General features: G+C 45.8%; 1 protein-coding gene and 1 non-coding gene across 2 annotated transcripts; one reads left to right on the top strand and one right to left on the bottom strand.

Annotated features, from left to right (window-relative positions):
- Nucleotides 1–1,668: 1,668 nt before the first annotated feature.
- On the top strand, nucleotides 1,669–13,845 carry METTL2A (methyltransferase like 2A). The gene is given in 10 exon segments (XM_040640433.1): nucleotides 1,669–1,793; nucleotides 2,001–2,022; nucleotides 2,024–2,093; nucleotides 3,751–4,109; nucleotides 6,046–6,095; nucleotides 6,425–6,485; nucleotides 8,800–8,939; nucleotides 10,836–10,942; nucleotides 12,347–12,412; nucleotides 13,197–13,845. Coding segments are annotated over 10 exon segments (1,140 nt in total). The 5' UTR covers nucleotides 1,669–1,683; the 3' UTR covers nucleotides 13,352–13,845.
- A 1,770-nt stretch (nucleotides 13,846–15,615) lies between these two features.
- Nucleotides 15,616–15,747, bottom strand: LOC121105071. The gene has a single exon (XR_005837501.1). It is a non-coding gene; the product is annotated as a small nucleolar RNA SNORA67 (small nucleolar RNA).
- Between the last annotated feature and the right edge of the window lie 7,476 nt (nucleotides 15,748–23,223).

Raw genomic sequence — 23,223 nt, 5'->3', positions numbered from 1 at the left:
GTGACTTCAAGGGAAAACAGAGAGTGAGCTCTATGCAAAGAAATATGAAGTGGAACTGCTGACTAGGAGCATGAAGAGTTTTTGGTGTGGGGAGAAAAAAGCATGTGGAAGAGAGGACAAGATGCCAAGAATAAATATAAACTACCACTATATCAAACAACTGGCCTTGAGAAAAGATAAAAGTCCTTGTACTTGTTTTTTGGAAAGGAGGTTTTGTTCAAAATGTTTCAAAAGACCATGAGAATGGCAAACGTGTTTTCAATAAAGTACAAGTTCTTTACTATCTTATCTTTTCTACTCACTCACGTATTTTCCTTTGTGATTAGGAAGGGTTTAGGGCTTGTTCCCATTTCTTTGCTGAGAAAGATACCCAATCTCTCATAGCTCCCTTCAGTTTTGCCTATGGAAAGAATGTGCAATGAAGTAAATGATGACTGGTTACCAGTGGGCTGTCTAGTACCGCACCAGTTAAATAACTAATTAACCTTTTCCTTAACTTCTTCCAAATGGTAGTCCTTACTCCCCTGGAACTCTTCTCAACTAACCTTATATCAACAGGATACTTTCTTCTAGATCATTTTGAAAATCAGTTTATAGTAATTATTGAAACATAAACATAAGGCTGAAATGTATTAATATAACAAACTAGATGTGTTGTATTAGAATCCTGATTGTGTGAACAAGCTCGGGTATGGATAATTCCAAAAAGTAGGTGGTTATAAATTATATAATTACAGGGGCCCCTGGGTGGCTCAGTCCCTTAAGCATCATGAGCTCAGGGTCCTGGGATCCAGCCCCGCGTTGGGCTCCCTGCTTGGCAGGGAGTCTGCTTCTCCCTCTCGCACTGCTCCTCCCTTTTTTCTGTTGCTCTCAAATAATCTTTAAAAAAAATAGTTTAAAAATTATATAATTATATAAATTAACCTCATGTTCTCAGAATTCATTCCATACCCCCCCCCAAGAAAAATAGTATTCTTTTTCATAGCTTTTCACACTATGAAAAGCTGACTACAGAAGCTGGAAAACTGCCGTTATTTCCTCACCCAGCTTGCTGTCTTCCTCAAATTCTTCTGCCATCAGGTCTAAATGGAACTAGGCACATTTAATTCTCAAAGTGATTCAAGGTTTTTCCTGTCTTAAAACGAGGGAAACTGAGGAAACTGCTAGAGGATCCCAGCATAGAAAGGAGGCTCAAGCGTAATGTCTCCCGCTTTTTTTTTTTTTAAGATTTTATTTATTTATTCGCAAGAGAGGGAGAACGAGCACAAGCAGGAGGGAGAGCAGCAGGCAGAGGCAGAAGCAGGGAGCCCCAAGTGGGGCTCAATCCCAGGACACTGGGATCATGACCTCAGCCAAAGGCAGATGCTTAACCGACTGAGCCACCCAGGGATTCCTGTCTCCCACTTTCTTGCGGGCCTGCACCGCCATCAGCCCCTCTTCCCTGCAGAGGAAAAGCCAGCTCAGAGAAATTCTGTGGGCGAGCTCTCCCTCCCCTGAGAGCTTCTCCAGCTCAGGGCCCGCCCCACAGGGCGGAGCTCCAGCTCCAACCCAGAAGGGGGACTTCAGAGCTGCCCCGCCCCTCCTTGCTCTTTTCCCGCCCAGATCCCGCGACTTCCGGAGGGGGCGTGGCTCCGCAGGAAGTTTTCGCCCGACAGAAAGGTAGGCATATCCGGCTCCGGTGTCATGGCCGGCCCCTACCCTGAATGTGCGCCGGCTGCGGTCGGCGAGAAGAGGCAGCAGTTTGGGAGCAGGTTCCTGAGCGATCCGGCGCGCGTCTTCCACCATAATGCCTGGTAACCATCCTACCCCTCGTCCGGCCTGCGGCTTGCCCTCTGTCCCGCAGCCCCGTGCGCTCTGAGAAGCCCCTGACCGCCGGCTACGAGTCCCGCTGCCCTGCTCGAGGCGCTCTCCTTCCACGGGAGAGGCGCTGCGTGGCCAGCGACTCAGCCTGCCCGCAGCTGGGACGTGAGGCCCCTAAGCTGCCTGTTTGATTTTCCCAGGGACAATGTGGAGTGGTCGGAAAGAGCAGGCCGCCGCAGCGGAGAGGAAAGTCCGGGAGAACAGTACCCAGCGGGTGTGCCAGGAGAAGCAAGGTGCGTTTAGGTGGGCCCTCAGTGGTATCAGCAGCCAGCGTACTACTAGACGCCCTCTCCCAGAGAGGCCAGAGAACCTAGACCGCCAAGAGCCTTTGTTACTGGACTGATTCCGAACTCGGGGATGGGTTCACGGGAGGGGAGGAGATGGGTTAGGATGGAAAAAAGGTTCACCCTAAAATCTTATTAGGGCGAAGAGGGAGTTTTGGGTTTGGCTCTGTTTGAGAGGAAGTAACTGTATCTTGATATATATTTTAGCGATTAGTTTTTAGTTAACGCCAAATAGACCCATATTAATATGACTGGCCGACAGTAACCGTGTGGTCACACGATCGACTTAGAGGCTGTGCTTCGTCTATATGATTACACTTTGAGGAGATGTTGTCACTGAAGCTAGATTCTAGCGGTCAGATTCTAAATATTTTTGGGGGAGGGAGCTAATGACTGGTATGATGGCCATGAGGATTTAGGGCTTCTCCCAAGGAAAGCTGGGTAAAGAAGAGTGTAGGTAAGTGTGGCGAAAGAAAAAGAGACCCGTTCTGGAGAGTTGGATGGTTTCACTGCAAAATATCTCTAGATACTAAGACTAGGCCTGGCTGAGCCTATGTCCCAAAAGACAATTGAAAGTAGGACTAGAAACTGGGAGAGTAGTATCCCACAGTTCACTATAACAATTAGAAGATTCCAGTTACAAAATATTCACCTTACGTAATTTGACAGACTAGATCAAAGCAAGTTAGAGTTGAAAGGGATTTTGAAAATCATGTAGTCCAATATCCTCTTTTTGCAGTTAAAGAAACTTGGACCACAGGACATTAAGTGCCTTACTCAGAGGTAAGCAGTTAGTAGTAGGAGTGGCAGAACTAAAATCCAATTTCTTAGATTTTTTTTCTTTATTACACTAGTCAAGGTCCTATATTGGCAAAGAGCAGAAAACTGCAGTCTAGGACTTTCCACTGCTTTGATCACCTTAAACTACAATGGAAACAGTCTACCCTTCTGAAGTCTCTCCTGTCCTCTTTCATCAAAACTTCTCATCCGAAGACGTTTTTTCTTCTTGTCAGCATTTCTCCTTTCCTTTTAGCCTTGTTCCTGTGTTTAGGATCTGTTAGTAGTATTGAATTCATGTCTTAGCTCCACATTCAATAAAGAACCACAGACAGAGGAGTATATTTAAAGAAAAGCTGAGTGTGTCATTAACCCGTGAGTTCCCATGGGGAATGACTGAAGAACCTGGGACATTTCTCCTGTAAAAGAGAACATTTAGAGGGGAAAATAACTGCCCTTACATACAAAAGAATTGTTCTGTATGGCCCTAAGAAATAGTAGGACTTTCTGACCAGAAGACAGATTTTTTTTTTTTTTTTTTTTTTTGCTTAATGTTAGAATTTTCTTTTTTTCCACCCAAAGACATGGGTGGAGAATTGGTAGTAAGTTCCCTGATAGAAGTTCTTCCCTAGAAGGACAAGACACAGAGGGAATTCAGGTAGGGTAGGTGGCAGGACTACAAGATTTCCCTCTCTGAGATTATGGCTCCACTTGAGGATACTTTTAGTATAAAATGACGTTCAGTGAAGCAGGATGACATTTGACATTAGGGACACATAAAATATTAGGAGATTGAGAGTTTTTAAAATTCTTTCTTTAATATTTACAGTTGATTATGAAATCAATGCCCACAAATACTGGAATGAGTTCTACAAAATCCACGAAAACGGATTTTTCAAGGATAGACATTGGCTTTTCACTGAATTCCCAGAGTTGGCACCTAGCCCGAACCAAAATGACTTGAATGATTGGCTCTCAGAGAACAAGAGGAATGAAGTACCTGAAGGTAGGAGCAAGGAGGACGGACCTGGTTTAAGAATAGAAGAACAGCACACGTGCTCTTCAGATAGCTTGGGATGTAAACCACAGATGCCTCCCGTGGAAGAAGACGTAACTCAGAAATTCAGTCACCTGGAAATCTGTGCTGATGAGTTCCCTGGATCCTCAGCCAGCTACAGAATACTCGAGGTAACCCCCCTCCGTTGTCCTGATACTGGGGTTCCTGAGGTGGTTCTGTTGTACATGCGGGTGGCGCAGGGAGGCTGACAACAAAAGTGATACTGTCGGAAGAAGATGACTAGACTTGACTCTCTTGTTGGCCTAGAAACGCCTCCATTTTTGAGCTAATGACATGTCCTACATTCAGACCAGATACCTGGTGGTTGTGGCAAACAAAGGTAGATCACCTGAAGTGCTACCTGGGAACATCCTATTGCATCTGAACGTTGTAGCGTCTGCTGTACCTGTCGGAACAGAGTCCCAAGTCACAAGACAAATTCCTTTACTTCTCTTATAAGATGGGGGTGGGGGGAAGGGGAGAGGTTAGTTGCAATGGTGCCTGCTTCTCAGGCATGGGAGAATTCTTGTCTTCCTCGTGTGGGTGGTGTTGCTGAGGCAAGGCTAGACCTGGAAACATGTCTAGGTAGTGACCATACACTCCCCTGGAAGCTAATTCGCCTTGGGGTTGAGTCCTCTAGCCTGATCTTGTTACTAGTCCCTTCCCCTCCCCAAGCAGAAGGGGACTTCTCCCTCTCTGTCTGCCTCATAGTAGTTGTGAAAATTACATACATTGAGATAACAACATAAAATGGCTAAAAATAATTCCTGGCATATAGTAAGTCCTTAGTAAATGGTCACTGTCCTTTTTGGGTTTGGGTTTTTTTGTTTGTTTGTTTTTAAAGATTTCATTTATTTAGAGAGCATGTGTGAGAGCAGGGGGAGGAGCAGAGGGAAAGGGAGATAATCTCTAGCCGACTCCGCACTTAGCACAGAGCCTGATGTAGGGCTCGATCCCATGACCCCAAGGTCATGACCTGAGCCGAAACCAAGAGTCAGACACCCAGCCCCAAATGGTCACTGTTATTAGCAAACCCAGCACTGTGTTTAGGACAATGTAATCCATGGTCCCCTTTTCATGAATTTTCCTGCTTAGTCTTGAGAGACATGTTTCCAATAATGATATAGTTCAGTTCAGTAAGAAAATATGTCATCTGTCTTCTCTGTACTGGGAGCAGCTCTCCTGCCGGGCTCCTCATGCCTTAAAATGTGCACCTGTGCAGAGTTCGTCTCCACCCCCTTCTTGGTCAGGAGCACCTCTCAGCTGTTGAGCCCATCACTGCAGTGGTGCTAAAACCACCCGAGACACTGACAGATGAGAGCCTAGCAGCTTGGCAACCCCACGTCCCCTGACCTCACTTATTACCAGCTGCAGCTTCCAAACCGGTGCCATTTCAAGGGTCATTGACACAGCAGCCAAGTTCATTGGGGCTGAGGCTGCCACGGTCGGGGTGGCTGGCTTGGGCTGGAATTGGGACTGTGTTTGGGAGCCTCATCATTGGTTATGCCAGGAACCCCTCTCTGAAGCCACAGCTCTTCTCCTACGCCATTCTGGGTTTTGCCCTCTCAGAGGCCATGGGGCTTTTTTTGCCTGATGGTGGTGGCCTTATCCTCTTCGTCATGGGCAGGAGCTGTCTCCACCTCCCATAGGTCTTTCTCCCATGTCCCGTCTGCCCTGTATGTTCCTTTTCCTATACCTCCCCAGGCAGCCTGGGGAAAGTGGTTGGCTCAGGGTTTGACAAGGAAGACAAATAAATACTGAAGAGAAAAAAAATTTCATCTATAGGACCATTTGCTGAAACTCAAAAAGTAAAAGCAATCCATCCCCTTTTTTCCACACCAGCTCCCTTCTGCTTTGGGGAGCCCATGCTCTTGTCTTTTACAGCGACCTCTTTTAGACTTCCTGCTGTCGAGTTCAGGGAATGTCGTGGGTACTCTTCAGCTCTGGTCACTGCAACTTCCCTACTAATACAATTAAGCAAGATTATCTACTGCTGATTATTTATCTAGCTCTAAGGAATTAATTCTTTGGAAAGTTCTGTAACTAAAAGTTCCTTTCTGTCTGCAGGTTGGTTGTGGTGTGGGAAACACAGTCTTTCCGATTTTACAAACTAACAAGTAAGTGTGTTGTAAAGTTTAACTATAAGACAGCAAAAAGGAGAAAGGGGTGTGTTGTTTCTCAAAACTTACTGCAGCAAACTGGTAATAATGGTTATTGGGAACCATGGGTGACAGGAGATGTCAATTTCTGCATTCTCCATTTATGGTTTTGATTTACTTTGATTTCTAAGTTACCTTTGTCATCAGGAAAATTGGTGAGCTTCAAAACCTGTTCCACTGCTAATATATGGTGCCTTTGATATTTTAACTTTGCTCCACAGGGAAGAGAAGAGACATAATTCAGTTTATAGTCTGAATTGTTCTGTGGTTTTTTCTGCCCATTTCAGTGATCCAGGACTCTTTGTTTACTGTTGTGATTTTTCATCCACAGCTGTAGAACTGGTCCAGGTAAGTGCAGTGGGTCCTATCTGTAATTTTCAGTGGTTAAAGGGGAAAGGGTCTCCTAAAAATCAAGGTCTCTAGCAAATTTTTATTATTCTTATGTGGTCTGAAAGTAAAAGATGACTGAAACAGCCGGGAATAGAGGAAAGAACCAAGCGTGAATGTGGGACCTTTGGGCAGGTCTGGAACTTTGGGCAGGTCTCCTGACCTCTCCAAACTTAGGTTTTAAGGATTAAAATGAGAAGATTATTACTGGTCCAGGTTCTTTGAGTTACAAGTCACAGAAACACCTAGACAAACTCAATCAATGAAAGAGAAGGTCATAGAACCCAAGGGCGTAAAGTGTAGCCAAGGCTGTCATTCAGCCCTGAAAAGATGGCAGGTACCAAGGCAGGTTGGCTAGCTGGTGAGATGTTGCCACTCCCTCCTGTTCCTGTCACAATACCTCCCTCAAGCTCATGGTTTCCTATCTCGCATAGCCCAGAGCCCATTTTTCCTTTGTTTTCCTCTTTACAGACCAGCTTTCTGTAATCGGTTTTTCATACGACCCCTACATGCTTGCCCCCTTACACATTCACCCTGTTCAGGCGTTCTCAGAGCCTCACCAGAATGACTTCTCCTGATTCCAAAGTCTCCAGAAAGAGTCTGGTTGACCCAGCCCAGCTGATAATCTACTTGCCCTGTTTGGATTAGCTGTGGCCAGTGAGGAACGAAGTCACATATTTGGAGAAGAGAGATATGGCAAGAGAAATTACCCTAAAATGTGTTACGATCATGTCTAGTGCTCCTAGCACAGGAGCTCTGGAATTGGTAGGTCCGTGTCTTTCTGGAGTGAGTTACTTTTATGGATCTAGACCAGGTGAATATTGAGGCTTATCTCTAGTTAATTTTATTTATCATTTTCTTTAGTTAATTTTATGACAATAAAATGTATAAAATTAAATTTTCCACATCTGATAGGTTTTCCTGGAGAATTCTGTGATCTGTGTAATATGCTACAATTGGGTTGGGAGTTGTTGCTTTTAAATGTTTAAATGTCAATATGTTTTCTCTCTCTCCTGATGAGATTTTTCTTTTTCCTTGTGGTCATTTACTTCCTGATCACTTTCCAGTCCTCAAATCTAACTTTGTGCATCAGAGTAAAGAGTAAAAGTAGAATCAAGAACATTCCTTTTCTTTTTTTTCTTTCTTTTTTTTTTTTTTTAAGAGAGGGTGAGTGTGAGTGTGAGAGGGGGGTGTGGGGGCTGGAGTCAGAGGGAAAGAGAGAGAGTCCTAAGGAGGCTCCATGCCCAGCATGGAGCCCAACGCAGGGCTCGATCTCACAACCCTGAGATAATGACCTGAGCCAAAATCAAGAGTCAGATGCTTAACTAACTGAGCCACCCAGGCACCTCCCATTCATTTTATTAAAAAAAAAAATAATTTTTAATTTTTTAATTTTAAGTAAGCTCTACCCCCAACGTGGGGCTTAAACTCATGACCCTGAGATCAAGAGTTACATGCTCTACTGACTGAGCCAGCCAGGTACCCCCAAACATTCCACTTAAAAGTACAGTTTGGAGGACACCTGGGTGGCTCAGTGGGTTAAGCGTCTGCCTTCAGCTCAGGTCGTGATCCCAGGATCCTGGGATAGAGCCCTATGTCACGCTCCCTGCTCAGCAGGGAGTCTGCTTCTCCTTCTACCTCTACCCCTTTCCCCTGCTCATTCTCTCTCTCTCTCTCTCACGTGCGCTCTCTCTCAAATAAATGAATAAAATCTTTAAAAAAAAAAACAAAAAAACAAAAAACCTGTTGGGGCCCCTAGCTGGTTCAGTCAGTGGAGCACGTGACTATAAGTTCAAGCCCCATGTTGGCTGCAGAGACTACTTAAAAATAAAATCTTTTTAAAAATAAATAAATAAAGGGGCGCCTGGGTGGCTCAGTCATTTAAGCATCTGCCTCAGGCTCAGGTCATGATCCCAGGGTCCTGGGATTGAGCCCCACAAAGGGCTCCCTGCTCAGCAGGGAAGTCTGCTTCTCCCTCTCCCTCTGCCTCTCCCCCTGCTTGTGCGCTCTCACTCACTTCGTTCTCTCTCTCAATTAAAATCTTTAAAATTAAAAAAAAAAGTTAAAAATAAATAAAATAAAAATACCAGTTAGATTCTACAGGCTCCTCCCTGGAATTGTTCGCCATTCTTGGCCTTGGAATAGAAGGCATGCCTTCATGATGTGAGCGATAACCCTCAGCGGGCAGTAGCAGCAGTTACACTTAAAGCAAGATAAGCTTTCCTCGAGGCTGTGTGAACATTGTCTAACCTATGTGTCTCTCAACTGTCTGCAGACAAATTCCGCATATGATCCTTGTCGGTGCTTTGCCTTTGTTCACGATCTGTGTGATGAAGATACGAGTTACCCAGTGCCCAGGGGGAGCCTCGATATCATCATCCTCATCTTTGTTCTTTCAGCGGTTGTTCCAGACAAGTAAGTTTTAGGTCCCTTAGCCAGTAGTGTGACAAAAACAAAACTTGGGTCACGGACCTTGATACCAGAGTTGGACCCTGAGTTGAGTAAGTGGGATGATCTGAGAGGCCGGGAAAAGCCACTCTGTCAAAGTGATACAAGTGTCTCAACCCTTTTCCTAAACCTGTTTGCCTCTAAACCTCTGTCTGTTGGCTGCAGTGGTTGGTTCTTCTCGGTGCTCGGGTTGAGCATCCCCAGGGGATGGGGGAGCAGTCTCTGGTGGGGGCGTGGGGCAGTCTGCGATAATCTCAGCCTGCTGTTCAGAACGCTATGGGCCACAGCTGTTGGGTACCATCCCCTCATTGGCCTTTTTATTTTACTTATGATGTTATTTTTAAGGGGCACCTGGGTGGCTTAGTCGGTTAAGTGTCTGCCTTCGGCTCAGGTCATGATCCCAGGGTCCTGGGATCGAGCCCCGCATCAGACTCCCTGCTCAGCGGGGAGTCTTCTCCTTCTGCCTCCCCCCTACCCCCACTTGTGCTGTTTCTCTCTCTCACTCTCTCAAATAAATAAAATCTTTTTAAAAAAATAAATAAACCTATAAGATGTTATTTTCAAGTAATCTCTACACCCAACGTGGGGCTCGAACCCACAACCCCGAGATCAAGAGCCATACATTCTACCGACTGAGCCAGCCAGGCACCGCTCATTGGGTTTTTTAAATGGTTTTGGTAAACCAGGCTTATTAACACAGAATTTATAGTGAAGCTTAACTCAGGTGTTCCTTTATGTTTAAGTTCTTTGGAAGCAGGGAGATTCTATACAATCAAGTTTAGGTGAAAGGAAAGTCAGTTGCTAAACCCTGCAGGAGACTGGTAAAGCTTCGTAGACATGGGCACCCAGCTGTGCTGATGAGATACTGTCCCCAGGAAGCAGCATCAGCCAGAGACCCAGCGGAGTGAGTGTCTCTGTCCTGAGTTTCCTTGAGGAGAGCACTGAGTCATCTGACCTGATAGGGTATTGTGAGCGTGCAGAAAGGCAGGTGCAGGACAGCCCAAAGGCCAGGCGTGGTTCTAAACATTCATAACTGCAGAAGTCTCGGGGCACCTGGCTGGCTCAGTTGGTAGACCGTGCGACTCTTGATCTCAGGGTCGTGAGTCCAAGTCCAGGGCTGTGAGTATAGAGTTTGATTGATAGATAAAATATCAGTGGAAGTTTAAATGCTACAAACTTAAAAACTGACATGGACTGAAACAAAACATGAAAATTAAAAACTCTTTAGTTAATATTTAAGTAGACTTTGTAGCACTGATACTTCCGAGGTTGGTACAGCCGAAACCAGCACAGCCTGCGTGTGGCAAGTGCAGTCAGGATATAAAGTGCTCCGCGTGGGCACCTGTTTGCATACTGACTCACCATGTAAATTGTAAGTTCTTGAAGTTTCATCTTCGTTTAACAAATGGAGAGGTCCAGGCTCTGCCTTGAGAGCGCTCAGGCCTGGGGGCAGGCGGATGAGTCAGCTGACTAGTAGTCCTCACCACAGGTTTTCAGGGCTGTGCTCCAAGAGGCCTGGGAGCACAGGGCAGGGGTGGCTTCCCCATGAGGCCATCTCGGGTGGAGTAGGAAGTGAGCCAGACATGGAGTATATAAGTGGGGTCCTCCCACGGAAGCAGGTTATCCTCAGGCCTCTTCATACTGAAGGGAGTGGGTCAAAGCCACGGTCGTGAGCAGACAGCAGAAGGCACCTGAGAAACTTGGGTGTGTGTTCCCGTTCTCACTGAAGCAAGAGCAGAGGAGCTAAGATGTCGAAGTTCGTGTCAGGGTTAGGAAGTCCACTGGCTTTTCCAGACATGCTGCAAGGAAAAGGAATCGTGTCCTTAAGGAGACCTGATCTTCATTCTCTGCTGCCCCACGCAGGATGCAGAAGGCTATCAACAGGCTGAGCAGGCTTCTGAAGCCCGGAGGGATGATGCTTCTGCGAGATTATGGCCGCTATGACATGGCTCAGCTTCGGTTTAAGAAAGGTATTTTGCTGCTATAACCAAAACAACCGTTTTGCCATCGGAATAGACCTGTAAGTGAGTGAAATCAAATAGAAACTCGAGAATATAATATAAGCTCCACATATAAAGCCACTTAATACACGACAAGGGCAATATGTTTTCGAAGATCTGTATGATCTAGGTATTGGAGAGATCTTCTAACCAAGACCGCAACTTTTAGAATAGCTACCTTTGGAAAAAGATTCGTTTCATAAGTAATTTTAAGTGTGGTCTGGCAAAAGATGCCATTAAAAAACTGAAAGACAATTTGGGTGCCTAGAACAGATAAAGACTTAATTATTACCTCTGCTCTTCAAGGGCCTTTTGGCAAATTGATAAGGAGAAGATCAGCAACCCACCCAAAAAACAGGGAAGGAAGATATTAGAGTTGATTCACAGAAGGGTACATCCAAATGGCCAAAAGCAAACTTCGAGGTAACAAAACTTCCAGTGAGATAACCACTTCTTAAGCCTGCTGCTGGCCATTTCATAGAAGGAGAGACACTTCTGTCTATTACTGATAGAAATAACAGGTTGTTAAATGGTATTTGGGTTTTTTTTGGGTTTTGTAAGCACACTGGTATCATCTACAGTCGAACAGTCCTTTGGGGAATCACTCAAGAACTAGCAATGTGTGTAGGCAGAATCTTCGAAACACAGTGAGTGCCTCTGGAGAGGGGAGCATTGTGCCTGCCGCATGAGGCGGTTGGACCCCACACCGGCAATCCTGGCGGGGTTTCCGTTCTGCATTCCCAGATGAGAAAAGCAGTGTGCAGATGACTATTTTAAACTTGGTCGCACATACAGGAGTGGCTGGGGAGAAATAAGCAAAGTAAAGCAAGTAAGATTATATTGACATCCTGAAGGCGTAGGATTACCTACCAGGGTGGTAAATGACATTCGGTCAGAGGGCGTGGCAGCAGAGAGAAGAGTGTCCGTGATAAAAACAGCACGCGGGCTGTATTTTGAGTGTGTGTGGACGCGTGGAGAGATGTGGGAAATGGTCCTGTGGCTCAGATTTCCTTCCCTTCAGTCTAGCTACAGTCCTTGGCTTTTATTTATTTATTTTTGTTTTACAAAGAGTATGTGGTATTTATTTAAGGGGGGGGGGGGCAAAACGTTTGCAACATGAAACGGCTCGAGAACAGAAGGCTGAGGATCGCGTGTGATCGAACACTGAGGTTTGATGGCGCCACTGGGGCTGCTCTCCAAAGCACCGTTCCTTTGTAACAGAGAAATTACAGATTCCTGCAAGGTGTCCAGAGTAGCCAAGAAAGGCTTCTGTTCTCTACCCAAGAAATTGGTATCATGATGCACATTTGATTGGCAGTGAAATCCAAAGAAGTGCTTTGAAGTTTCTCTGATTTCTATCACGTCGCTTCACAGGTCAATGTCTGTCTGAAAATTTCTATGTGAGAGGTGACGGTACTAGAGTTTACTTCTTCACACAAGGTATGAAAACGCTCATCTTTATGTATGACAGTCATCCCCCAACACCAGCCCAAACGTTGCTCCATGTACTCTGAGAAGTGAGACGTGGGGCCCCTCCCACCTTCAGAAGCCCTTTCCTGCCCTTCGTCACCCTGCGCTCAGCCACGCGGAACCTGTTCACTGTTCTCCAAGCAGGCTCCACTTACAGGAGCCTTCAGCCCCCCACATGGCCCTTCTGCTCTCTGCTCTTCCTCTCCATCACTTTGTCCGAAACAGGAAACCTGCCCCATTTGGCAAGACTTCAGTGTAGCTGGTGTCACCCCGAGGGCTGGGTGCTCCCCAGCCCCAGGTGTAGCCCAGCATGGCTCTCCTCTGTGGCCTGCCCTGCCTCACGTGCCCACTGCCATTCCGGGGCCCTTTATTGTGTCACATACTTTTTTGAGCCTTTGGTTAAAGTGGCAGAACCTCTCCCCTAAAAAGTGGCTTTGACATTGCATTTATGTAGATTTTTGCATGTAATCTTAAGGTGTCCATATAGCCCTTCTTGAAAATTCGTCCCCATCAGCCGATTCTTAGGCTCTCCCTCTGGATACCAAGCTGCCCTTCCCAGATGGTTCGGCTTCCCCCATTTAAATGTGAACTTGCTGTTACCAAGATGCTACTGCATTTATAAATAAACAGCCCGACTAAAGCCACTTAAAATACATAAATAAAGACGGTCTCACGGAGCCCATTAAACATAGGAAGTGGTACACAATGTTTTTTCTTCAGCGGAAAATACATAAACATCTCTCTTCCAAACCAGAGGAGCTGGATACGCTTTTCACTACCGCTGGACTGGAAAAGGTTCAGAACCTGGTGGATCGCCGATTGCAAGTGAACCGAGGGAAACAGCTGACAATGTACCGGGTTTGGATTCAGTGCAAATATCGCAAGCCTCTTCTGTCTGGTGCTGGCTGAGAGGCACCTGCTCCCGACGTGGTAGAAGTTCATTGGAGTCTTTTTAAAAAGAACATTCACAAATGGTGTCTTGTTGATCTTAGAAAGTTCAAGGATTCAGACTTGAACCTTGAACCTAGGACAAATTGTTTTTTATGAAGATGCTAATAATTGTCCTTCATATTTGTGAAACCCTTTAATATATACTTTCCTCAAGGTTTTTTTTTTCTTTTTTCTTTTTTCTTTTTTTTAAGTAGGCTCCGTGCCCAGCATGGAGCCCAACACCGGGCTTGAACCCCAGACCCTGAGATTAAGACCTCAGCTGAGATCAGGAGTTGGATGCTTAACCAGCTGAGCCACCTAGGTGCCCCCTCCTCAGGTTTCTTTCTTTGAGATCTTAAAGAATCTTTCTTTCCATTTCGTAATTTGTCATAACTGAGATGCTCATGGGAATCATGAATTTAAAGGCATCAAGAATTTATTATATATGAATATAATAAATCAAGAAAGTATTATATATGGTAAAGTGTCATTTGTGAGTTGCATTAAATTATTTCAGAGTTCAGATACCTAGGTTAGGCAGTTGATACGTACAAAGGTGAATAAAAGTTTCATTCAGTGAGAAGCACATCAAGAAGATTCATCTTTCTTTGGATATTTACCTGACTCAAAACACTGCTTTAAAAAGCATCAGAACGAGTCCTCGTTGTATATTTATTTGGTCATGGTCTCCACTTAACCTTAGTTCTGTGCAATTTTAAGCACTGTTTCCCCTCTAACCTCTTTCTAAAAAATTAAAAGGATCTTGACTTTTAGCAAAATTGTCTCATTTTTTTTTTAATTGTGTCCTTTAATGTTTGACACAAAAGGAATTGAGAGAACTTCAAGGATTGAGAGAGAGAGCCGGGGAGGGGGGGGGCAGAAGGAGAGAGAATCTCAAGCAGATTCCCTGCTGAGCTCAGAGCCAGACGTGGGGCTCCATCTCACAACTCTGAGATCATGACCTGAGCCGAGATTGTGACCTGAGCCAAAATCAAGAGTCAGATGCTTAACTGACTGAGCCGCCCAGGCGCCCTTGATAATTTCAAATTTAAAGGACAGTACCAATTACCAACAATATTGCAAGAATAGTCCATTTTTTTCTGAATGATTTTTTAAGAGTAGGTTGCAACGTGATGTCCCAACATTTCTGCCTATTTTAATGCATAATGCCTATAGCTGAAGATGTTCTATATCACCAAATAAATCCATCAGAAGTAAAAATTAAGCTGAAAACACTACCACCCACAGATAACCAAATTTTCCCAATGGCCCCAATAATATCTTCTATCACCAGAAAAAAAGTTGCATTTAGTAGTCATGTCTCTGTCTCCTATAGTCTGGGACAATCCAGGTTTGTTTTAATGAGCTTGACTTTTGAAGATTACAGGCTATTTCGCAGACTGTCCCTCAATTTGGGTTTGTTGATGCTTTCTCATGATTTGGTTCCAAGTTACACATTTCTGGCAGGAATATCAAGTGATGCTGGGCTCCTCCCATTACACACTCTCGGGATAACATGATTTTGAATTACCCTGTTGGTGATGTTAACCTTGATCACTTAGTGGTATCTGCTGGGTTTCCCCACTGAAAGTTAATCATCTTGTGGGGTTGTGCTTTGATATCGGGTAAATAACCCATTCCTCATCACTTTGCCCCCTGGTTTGGCATGTGTGTTGCATTTTCTTGGTTGAATTACTACTATGATGGTAGCCTGTGAGTGTCTTCTAACACTGCCATTCTTTCTCCATTTATTGGTTGGCATTCTATAAGGAAAGCTTTCTCTTTTTTTTTTGTCTGTTTTTTTCTTTTTTTGCCTCAAAAGTGACATTTATTCAAAGAACAAAAGAATGACAAGATGTCCACCCCTTGGCTCCCTTCCCTCCCCGCCCCTGCTCCTCTTCAGTCCCCCCAGACTGAACCCTGGGTAGGGCTAGGTAGCAGGACAGCTCCTCAGATGAGATTAGCAACATTGAGGGGTGTCTCAGTGGAGGTGTCGTAGAAGGTCTCGGTGTCTCTCGGAGAATCGTCTTGTCTTCTGTTACCATGTTATTAGCCACACCCTTAAGGCCAAATCGTCCATCACAACCGATTCTGCGGATACAGTTTTCCCTGTTGGTGGGAAGGTCATAGTTGATGAGTAAAGAAACCTACCGCACATCAGTGCCTCTGGCCTGGGTCAGGGGAGAAGACACGTCAGCATGAGAATGAGAAGGGGACACAGTCTATCCAGAAGGGATTGAAGTGCAGGTAGGCAGCCAAAGGAAGGTGAAGGAAAACACATCCCCTCCCCCCCAGCAACCCAAGGCATGCCAGATTTTATTCCAACTTGCTACTAGGAAAGCTTTCTTTTTTCTATTGATATAATTAATATGGACTCAGATTTCTGTTTTTATTTAATGGTCATTATATATACTCTCATTATTTGGGTGCTCGTGTTACCCCAGATTTGACCAGTGGGGGCCCCTTCAGAACTTCTGTGACCTTGTGATTCCTCGTTGTTCTTTGAGCACTTCAAGCACAAGTTGTTCCGAGCTCATCTTACCGTTTCTCTGCCCCAGTCTGAATCTGCCATTTCCCCCAAGGAGTTCTGGTTTCTTTTAGTGCAGAGAGGTATTTTGAAACCAAGCTAAGTGTGCTCATTGCTTTTGGGGTGTTCCTGTTCCCAGCCCCCCTCAGTGGACGGAGCTTAAGGATATTTGCATGTATGTACACACACACATACTTGTGTCTGTATTTCTACACTTAAACATATATTGAGAACCATCCGTTCAGATCAATGCCTTCGCTTCCAATCCAACACAAGATTTCTTCTACTTCTTATTCTTCTCTGTACTTGTGGTTTCTTTTTCCAACAATCCCAAGCTCCCATGACCCTCAATACGTTGGGCCAGTGCCCTCATATGTAATATTCCTCCCTTCGCCACCACTCACACGTGGAGGCCGCCTCACCTCTCGGGCTCTGAAACCCCGCTCAAAGTCACTATCGCCACAGCTCCCTGCCTCGCACAGACACCCTCCTCACCCTGCCCTGGGTCCAACAACGCCCGCACATACACACCACCCCTCCACCCTTGCACTCACATCTACCGTGCTTAGCTTCATTAGTGAGTTTTAACGGGTGGGAGGGAGGGAGCTTCCTGTCTCTTCCATTACCCTGAATGTACTTAAAACCGTAAAAGACTGAGTCACTGGAATGGTGTTTCATTTATCTTTTGGAAGGAAGAACAGATGTATTAAATGATCCACTAAAGACCTTCCTTTGGCACCTCTGAGGCATTTCAAAGTAACAGGAAAAGGTTTTACTCCATCTTCGGGCCACCTGGCTTGGGGTTTGGGCTTTAAGTACAAAAATGAGCCTATTCCTGCCTGCTGCTCTCCTTTCTTCTCTGTAATCTGCTAAACTCTCTTCCCTTGCTCTCTGACTTTTTAATCTTGTCTACCTTTTTAATCTACCTTAAACTCCATAAGGGACTTGGCATAACTTTTTAGCCTTGGAATTGCTAATAATGGTCAGAGGACAATTAAACCTGGTCAGGATAGATTAAAGTATGGCCTTGGTGCCACTCAAAAACGCACAGACTGTCTGGCCTATGGGTCTGACTCCCAGCGGTATCTCTTTGTATTTTTTTTTAAATACAGTCAACGCACAGTGTTACGTTTAGTTTCAGGTGTACAACATAGTGATTCCACAACTCTACCTTATGCTATGTCAGCTAAAAGTGAAGCTACTGTGGTCACCACACAACACAGTTCTCATCCCATTGACTATATTCCCAATGCTGTGCCTTTCATCCCCGTGACTTAATCATTCCCTACCTGGAAGCCTGCACCGCCCTCCCCCCGTCACCCATTTTGTCCTTCCCCTCTGGCACCCACCAGTTTGTATTTTGCATTTTCAGGTCTGATGTCTTGATATTCTTGGTGCGAGAAAAGTGCTGCCTTGGCTGGGAAGGTAGTGTCACGCGCAAAGCCACTCAGGAAGTTATGTCGTTTAGACTCAGGTCTCATGGAGAAGTTTCTGAAACCAACTGATCTGCCTAAGTCGTCGTAATTTGGCTGAGGAGACAAATTCGATGGTGTTTGAAAAATGAACAACAGCTCAATTTGAGACAGGTGGCCTGGAACCACTGGAATCTGGCCACATTGGGGAAGGTGGGGCCCGGGGTCAGGGTGTCACACCTGGAGAGCGTGAGTTCTTGTACTGCGAACCCATGTATCATCAGAAATTCGTCTCCTAGTTTGTATGCTTCATCCTGAGCCCGGCCTCTGCTAATGCTGTCAGACCTCTGCTTTGCGTTGGCTCCATGACCGGCCTTCGGTCAGTCCACACTCTCTTGTGCCCCGGCTGGCAAATGAGGGCCTTGGCAACGGAATAGGAAAAGGAAAACTAAGGTATTAAGAGATCCTACTTTCCTCCAATTGATTCCTGTCTTTGCCTCAAGATGTTCCTTTAGTAATAGTGGGGAGTTGTATCTGTGGCTTAAAAGATGAGCTTAGGACAAACCACTTCTCTGAGTCTGTTCACAAAGGTCTGCTCTCTGGTTTGTGGCTTCGGCTACTATTTTCAGAGCCCGGCTGCATCCATGCGTTACGGGCTCTTCTGTACGCTTCTTAATCTGGCTCGCAGGTTGATTTGAGACCCTTGGGTAACGGGTGGAAGAAGCACTGGCAGTAGGTTTCACAGGTGAAAACGCTAGAACAGGGCACCATGACCGCCTCACATTATTTCAGTGAATTTCTAGGTCCAAGATGACACATCATCTCACCTCTATAGTCAATGGAACACCACGTATGAGCAAGTCACAGAGCAAACAGCCACAGTCAGAGCCCATGCTCCGGGGGGGTGGGGTGGGGAGGGTGCCCTAAGACACGGAGGCCAGTACCCTCGACAAAGGCTCAAACTTGGCATCTTCACCCTGAGGTGAGCCCCACATTGCATTCACTCCTTCCTTTCTCTGAGTTTGGATTTCTCCATTAAAACTTAAAATATCCTAGGACACTGGGTGGCTTAATGAGTTAAAAGTCCAACTCTTGATTTTGGCTCAAGTCATGATCTCAGAGTTGTGAGATCGAACCCCACATCGGGCTCATGCGCTGCGTGTGGGGCCTGCTTAAGATTCTCTCTCTCCTTCTCCTGCCCCTCCCCCACAAAATAATAATAAAAATAAAATGACTTACATTCTTAAATTTATTTTGAAAGGAAACTTTAAATCACTACTATAAATAAACAACTATAACTTGTCATTAACAGAAGGTATTTTTTTAAGATTTATTTATTTATTTATTTTAGAGAAAGAGAGTGTGCAGTGCAAGTGGGAGGAGGGACAGATGGAGAGGGAGAGAGAATCCTCAAACAGACTCCCCACTGAGCAGGGAGCCCAGCTCAGGGTGACCCCAGGACCCTGAGATCATGACCTGAGCTGAAATCAAGAGTCAGCCACTTAAATGACTGAGCCACCCAGGGGCACCAACAGAAGGTATTTTAAAAAATAAATACAATGGGGGGCACCTGAGTGGCGCAGAAGGTTAAGCGTCCAACTCTTGGTTTTGGCTCAGGTCTCGACCTCAGGGTCATGAGATCGAGCCCTGTGTCAGGCTCCACATTCAGTGCAGAGTCTGCTTGGATTCTCTCCTCTCCCTGTGCCTCTCCCCACCCTGAGCTCGTGTTCTCTCTCTCTCTCTCTCTCTTTCTCTCTCTCTCAAAAGTATATAAATAAATACAGTGAAAACAAAAGAATCTCGAGGCGTCTGGGTGGCTCAGTTGTTAAGTGTCTACCTTCGCTGCAGGGCGTGTCCTGGGATCGAGCCCCACATCAGGCTCCTCCGCTGGGAGCCTCCTTCTTCCTCTCCCACTCCCCCTGCCTGTGTTCCCTCTCTTGCTGGCTGTCTCTCTCTCTCTCTGTTAAATAAATAAATAAAATCTTTAAAAAAAAGAAAAAGAAAAAGAAAAAGAAAGAAAAGAAAACAAAAGAATCTTCCAAGTTCTAGCTGGATCCCGTTGCTGCTCAAAGGCTCTGAACCGTAAGTCTAGAAACCCCACAGCAAACACAGCAGAGTCACGGCTCTCAGGGAGCTCACATTTGGTCGCAGAGATTCCAAAGAAGCCCAGAATACTTGAATCAGGTAGGCATGTGCCAGGAAGAATTGAGCCGGTAGACAGACGGAGAGGCGGGGAGCGGAGGAAAGAGTCCTCTAAGTTGGGGGTCTCCTGGAGGAGGTGACTTCCCTCGTGCGTGTCTGAGCGAAGAGCCTTCTAGGCAGCAGGAACAGCCACCACACAGGCAAGAGGGCTGGGGTAGACTCCCACGTTCTCCGGCCCACAGTGTGGGAGTGTTGCGTTGCTCACTCTTGTCATAAATGTATCTGCCTTCAAGCAGTTTTTAATGAGAGTATTACTCAGGTGCACTGTGTACTCAGAAATGAGTAAGAATGATTACCTGTCTCCTACCGACCCTCAGGTGCAGGGGTGGATTCCTCTCGGTTCATCTAGGGACTATTAAAATTAACAAAGCCAGCCCAACTCAAGAGACTCTGTTGCACATAAGCCAGGATTATTGACCTGTGATCTCGAACATAACTGAAAGGCGAGGGGATTCCCCCAAGGAGAGGAAGCTGCTTGACAAACTGAAGATCAGAAGCTGATTGTTAAGAATACACTAGAGCCCAGGAGTCAGGTGGCCCCGAGGTTTCTGTCAAGCCGCGGCTGAACCGAGGTCCCCCATCCGCCACGATGAGGTGGCTGCTAGCAGATTTGCAGTAACGTTAACTGGCTTTTGTTTAGAGCTTAATACTCTTTAAAAAGCTTTTCATATAATTTAATCCTCACAGCACCCCTGTGAAATATAAGTGTAATTATCTCCATTTTACAGATGATGTTCGGGGGGGATACATGGTTTACCGAGGTCAGACGACTAGTGTTAATTGTAAGGTAATTAGCCTAAGAGGAAGGAGGGGTATTTTGATATAAATGGTATTTGACATAATGCATGGGTTTAAACATTCTTGGCTCCAACCGACTGTGCCTGTCTGGAAAGTGCTACACCTGCTCAGAGGTCAGCCCTGCGGCCTGCCATGTGGGGGTGGAGGAGGAGAAAAGGCACTGGCCCCACCTCTACCCACCAGCCGCCCCAACCTTCCAGAGGGAAAAAACACGGCAGATTTCAGAAGTGTCAGACAATGACAGAGAGTCCACGAAATCACCTACCTAAGTTGTGTTGGTTTGGCAACATTGTCCAATTTGCAACATTTTTTTTCAAAACAGAAAAATGTAATCCACCACCTTGACCCTGCGCTCGGCCCTGTCTGGGAGGCTCAGCACCCCCTGGGGTGCAGGGAGGACCTGTGGCTCATCTTCCCGGGACGGGCTCCACGTGGCGGGGGCCGGCATCAGGGGCGGTGTCCTGTTCTGTCGCGACGGCCAGGTCCTCAGAGGGGCCCAGCGAGGCTCAGTGCCCCTTATGTTGCCATCTGGAAATTCTTGATAAGTTTTAACAAAGGGCTGGGCAAATTGTGTAGGCAGTCTTGCTGTTGCTTCCTTCTTGTTCCTTCTTCCTCCCTCTTTCCGGTTCCTTAGGAAAGAGTGGTGTTCTCTTGACTTACTTTTCCCTTCCCACCTGTCAGCTGATCCTTGGTTGCCCTGGGTGGGGCCTTCTTGCCCACCCTGGGTCTTCCTGACTTTCCAAGCCCCTTCTCCATTCTCCTGACAGGCGGGCTTTCCAGACAGGCCATGCCCAGACCCGTCAGGACTTGCTGCTCCTGCCGTCGGGGCCCTGCATGTACCCCACCTTCCTATGACTTGTGGCTTCTCCTCACCCAGGTTTCAAATCGAATGTCCCCTGACTTGTGAGAGTCCTTCTCTGCTGATGCCCTTGACCAGTGTCACCACCACCCCCTAGAGCCCTCTCCCTGCCCTCAGTCCTACCACATCATGCGGCTTTGTCTTCCTCATGACACACAGCATTGTCCTTAATGTTTTATTATCTGCCTCCTGCCTCTATACTATGACATGAGCTGTTTGGGGTCAGGGATTTTTGTCTACTTTGATCACAATTGTATCCTCAGTACTTACAGTGATGTCTGGTACATAGTAGGTGCTCAATAAATATTTCTCAGGTGGGTGAGTACATAGAATGTCACCCAGGAATTGGTCCCTAGAGCACGTCAGGCACCAAAGTGAAGAAAGTCAAATTCTGTCATCTCATCCAGCGAGGAGTAGTGGGTCTGGAGATGGAAGCCCCGAGCTTGTGGATGGAAGGTGCCCTTTAAACTTTTCTCAGAAACCAGCCATCCCTGTGAAAGATTGGGAGCAAGAGCCACCAAGGGAGCAAGGCTGCCCAGCTCCCGAGAGGAGGACCAGTCAGAATGGTTTAAAGGTGCAGAAACAGGGGCACCTGGGTGGCTCAGTCAGTTAAGTGTCCAACTCTTGGTTTCTGCTCAGGTCATGATCTCAGGGTCTTGAGATCGAGCCCTGTGTTAGTCTCCCTGGTCAGCTTGGAGTCTGCCTGAGATTTCTCTCCCTCTTCCATTCCCTCTGCTCCTCCCCCCCCCCATGCATGCACACTCTCTCTCTAAAAATAATGAAATAAATCTTAAAAAAAAAAAAAGAAAGTTTAGAAACAGCTCTAAGGAAACTGGCTGACTGGCCCGGTGACACAGTGAAACCAACACAGTGAATGAGATGATCCACTTTGAATTGCCAAAAGCCACCATATTTGGATAATTCTCTAATCTGTGTCATGAGTTAAGGATCTCACTTGAGCCGTGAACTAGTTTATCTAAATACCTCCTAGACCTCTCTCTCCACTGGAAGGCCTTTGGGCACCTCAAACTCAAACTGTCCAGAACAACTCATAGGAGCACAGACTGAGGTCAAAATCTTGGGGTCACCCTTTCATCTGTTCTCTACACCATGTTGGCCCAGTTACTGGATTCCTCTGAGTCTCAGTTTTCTCAACTGTAATTTGGATAGAAGTAAGAGAATACACATAATCTGGCAGCCCTAGTGGCCCCCATAACACAACCCTAAGTCCTTGCAGAGAACAGCATTGAATGCCAATGTCAGTGGGCTCTTCTGTACTTATAAGACTCCTTTGTGTAAGATATACATCATTATATGTTGTGTATTTAGCAGTTAGACAAATGATTTATCCCTTGGCCTGGAGAGAATAAACATGTGTTGTTGTGTGAGTGTTGGTGAGATTGTAGCAGAAAGCACTAATCTACATTTCTTTGCCAAGGTCCCAAAATGCTGTGAAGAAGAGGAGGTAAGATCTTCGGGCTTTCAACAAATTTCAGGTATTTCCCCTTAGTCAAGGTCAGCCTCTCCATGAGGAGCAGAGCACATCTTTAGGGCACAGTGTACTTCGGGGGCCCTGGGAAATGTTTTCATTTTTTTTTAAACATTTATTTATTTATTTAAGAGAAAAAGAGAGTGGGCACATCCGTGTGCACGCAGGGGAGAAGGGCAGAGGGAGAGGGAATCTCAAGCAGCCTCTGCACTGAGCCCAGAGCCCATTGTGGGGCTGGATCTCACCATCCTGAGATCATGACCTGAGCTGAACTGAGAGTTGGACACTTAACTGACTGTGCCCCTTCATTTTAATTAATTAATTAATTAATTAATTTTTATTATGTTCAATTAGCCAATGTATTTTATTTTAAAACCAGAAAATAAAAAATGACTGTAACATCAATGAATATATGATCGTGAAGGCAGCCTTGTTTGTTTTTATATCAACATGTATGTGTGATAACAGTTTAAAGAGTTTCTTTTGAAGGGAGGAGAGGACCGGTGAAAGCAGAAATGCTCAGGACCCATGTGTGTCACCGTGTGATCTTGCTGGCATCAGCCT

Source organism: Ursus maritimus, unplaced genomic scaffold, assembly GCF_017311325.1.
Source record: "Ursus maritimus isolate PB19 unplaced genomic scaffold, ASM1731132v1 scaffold_24, whole genome shotgun sequence".
In the NCBI taxonomy this organism is placed as follows: domain Eukaryota; kingdom Metazoa; phylum Chordata; class Mammalia; order Carnivora; family Ursidae; genus Ursus; species Ursus maritimus.
Note: the sequence above shows the minus strand (reverse complement) of the source record. Positions and strands in the feature narration are given on the sequence as shown.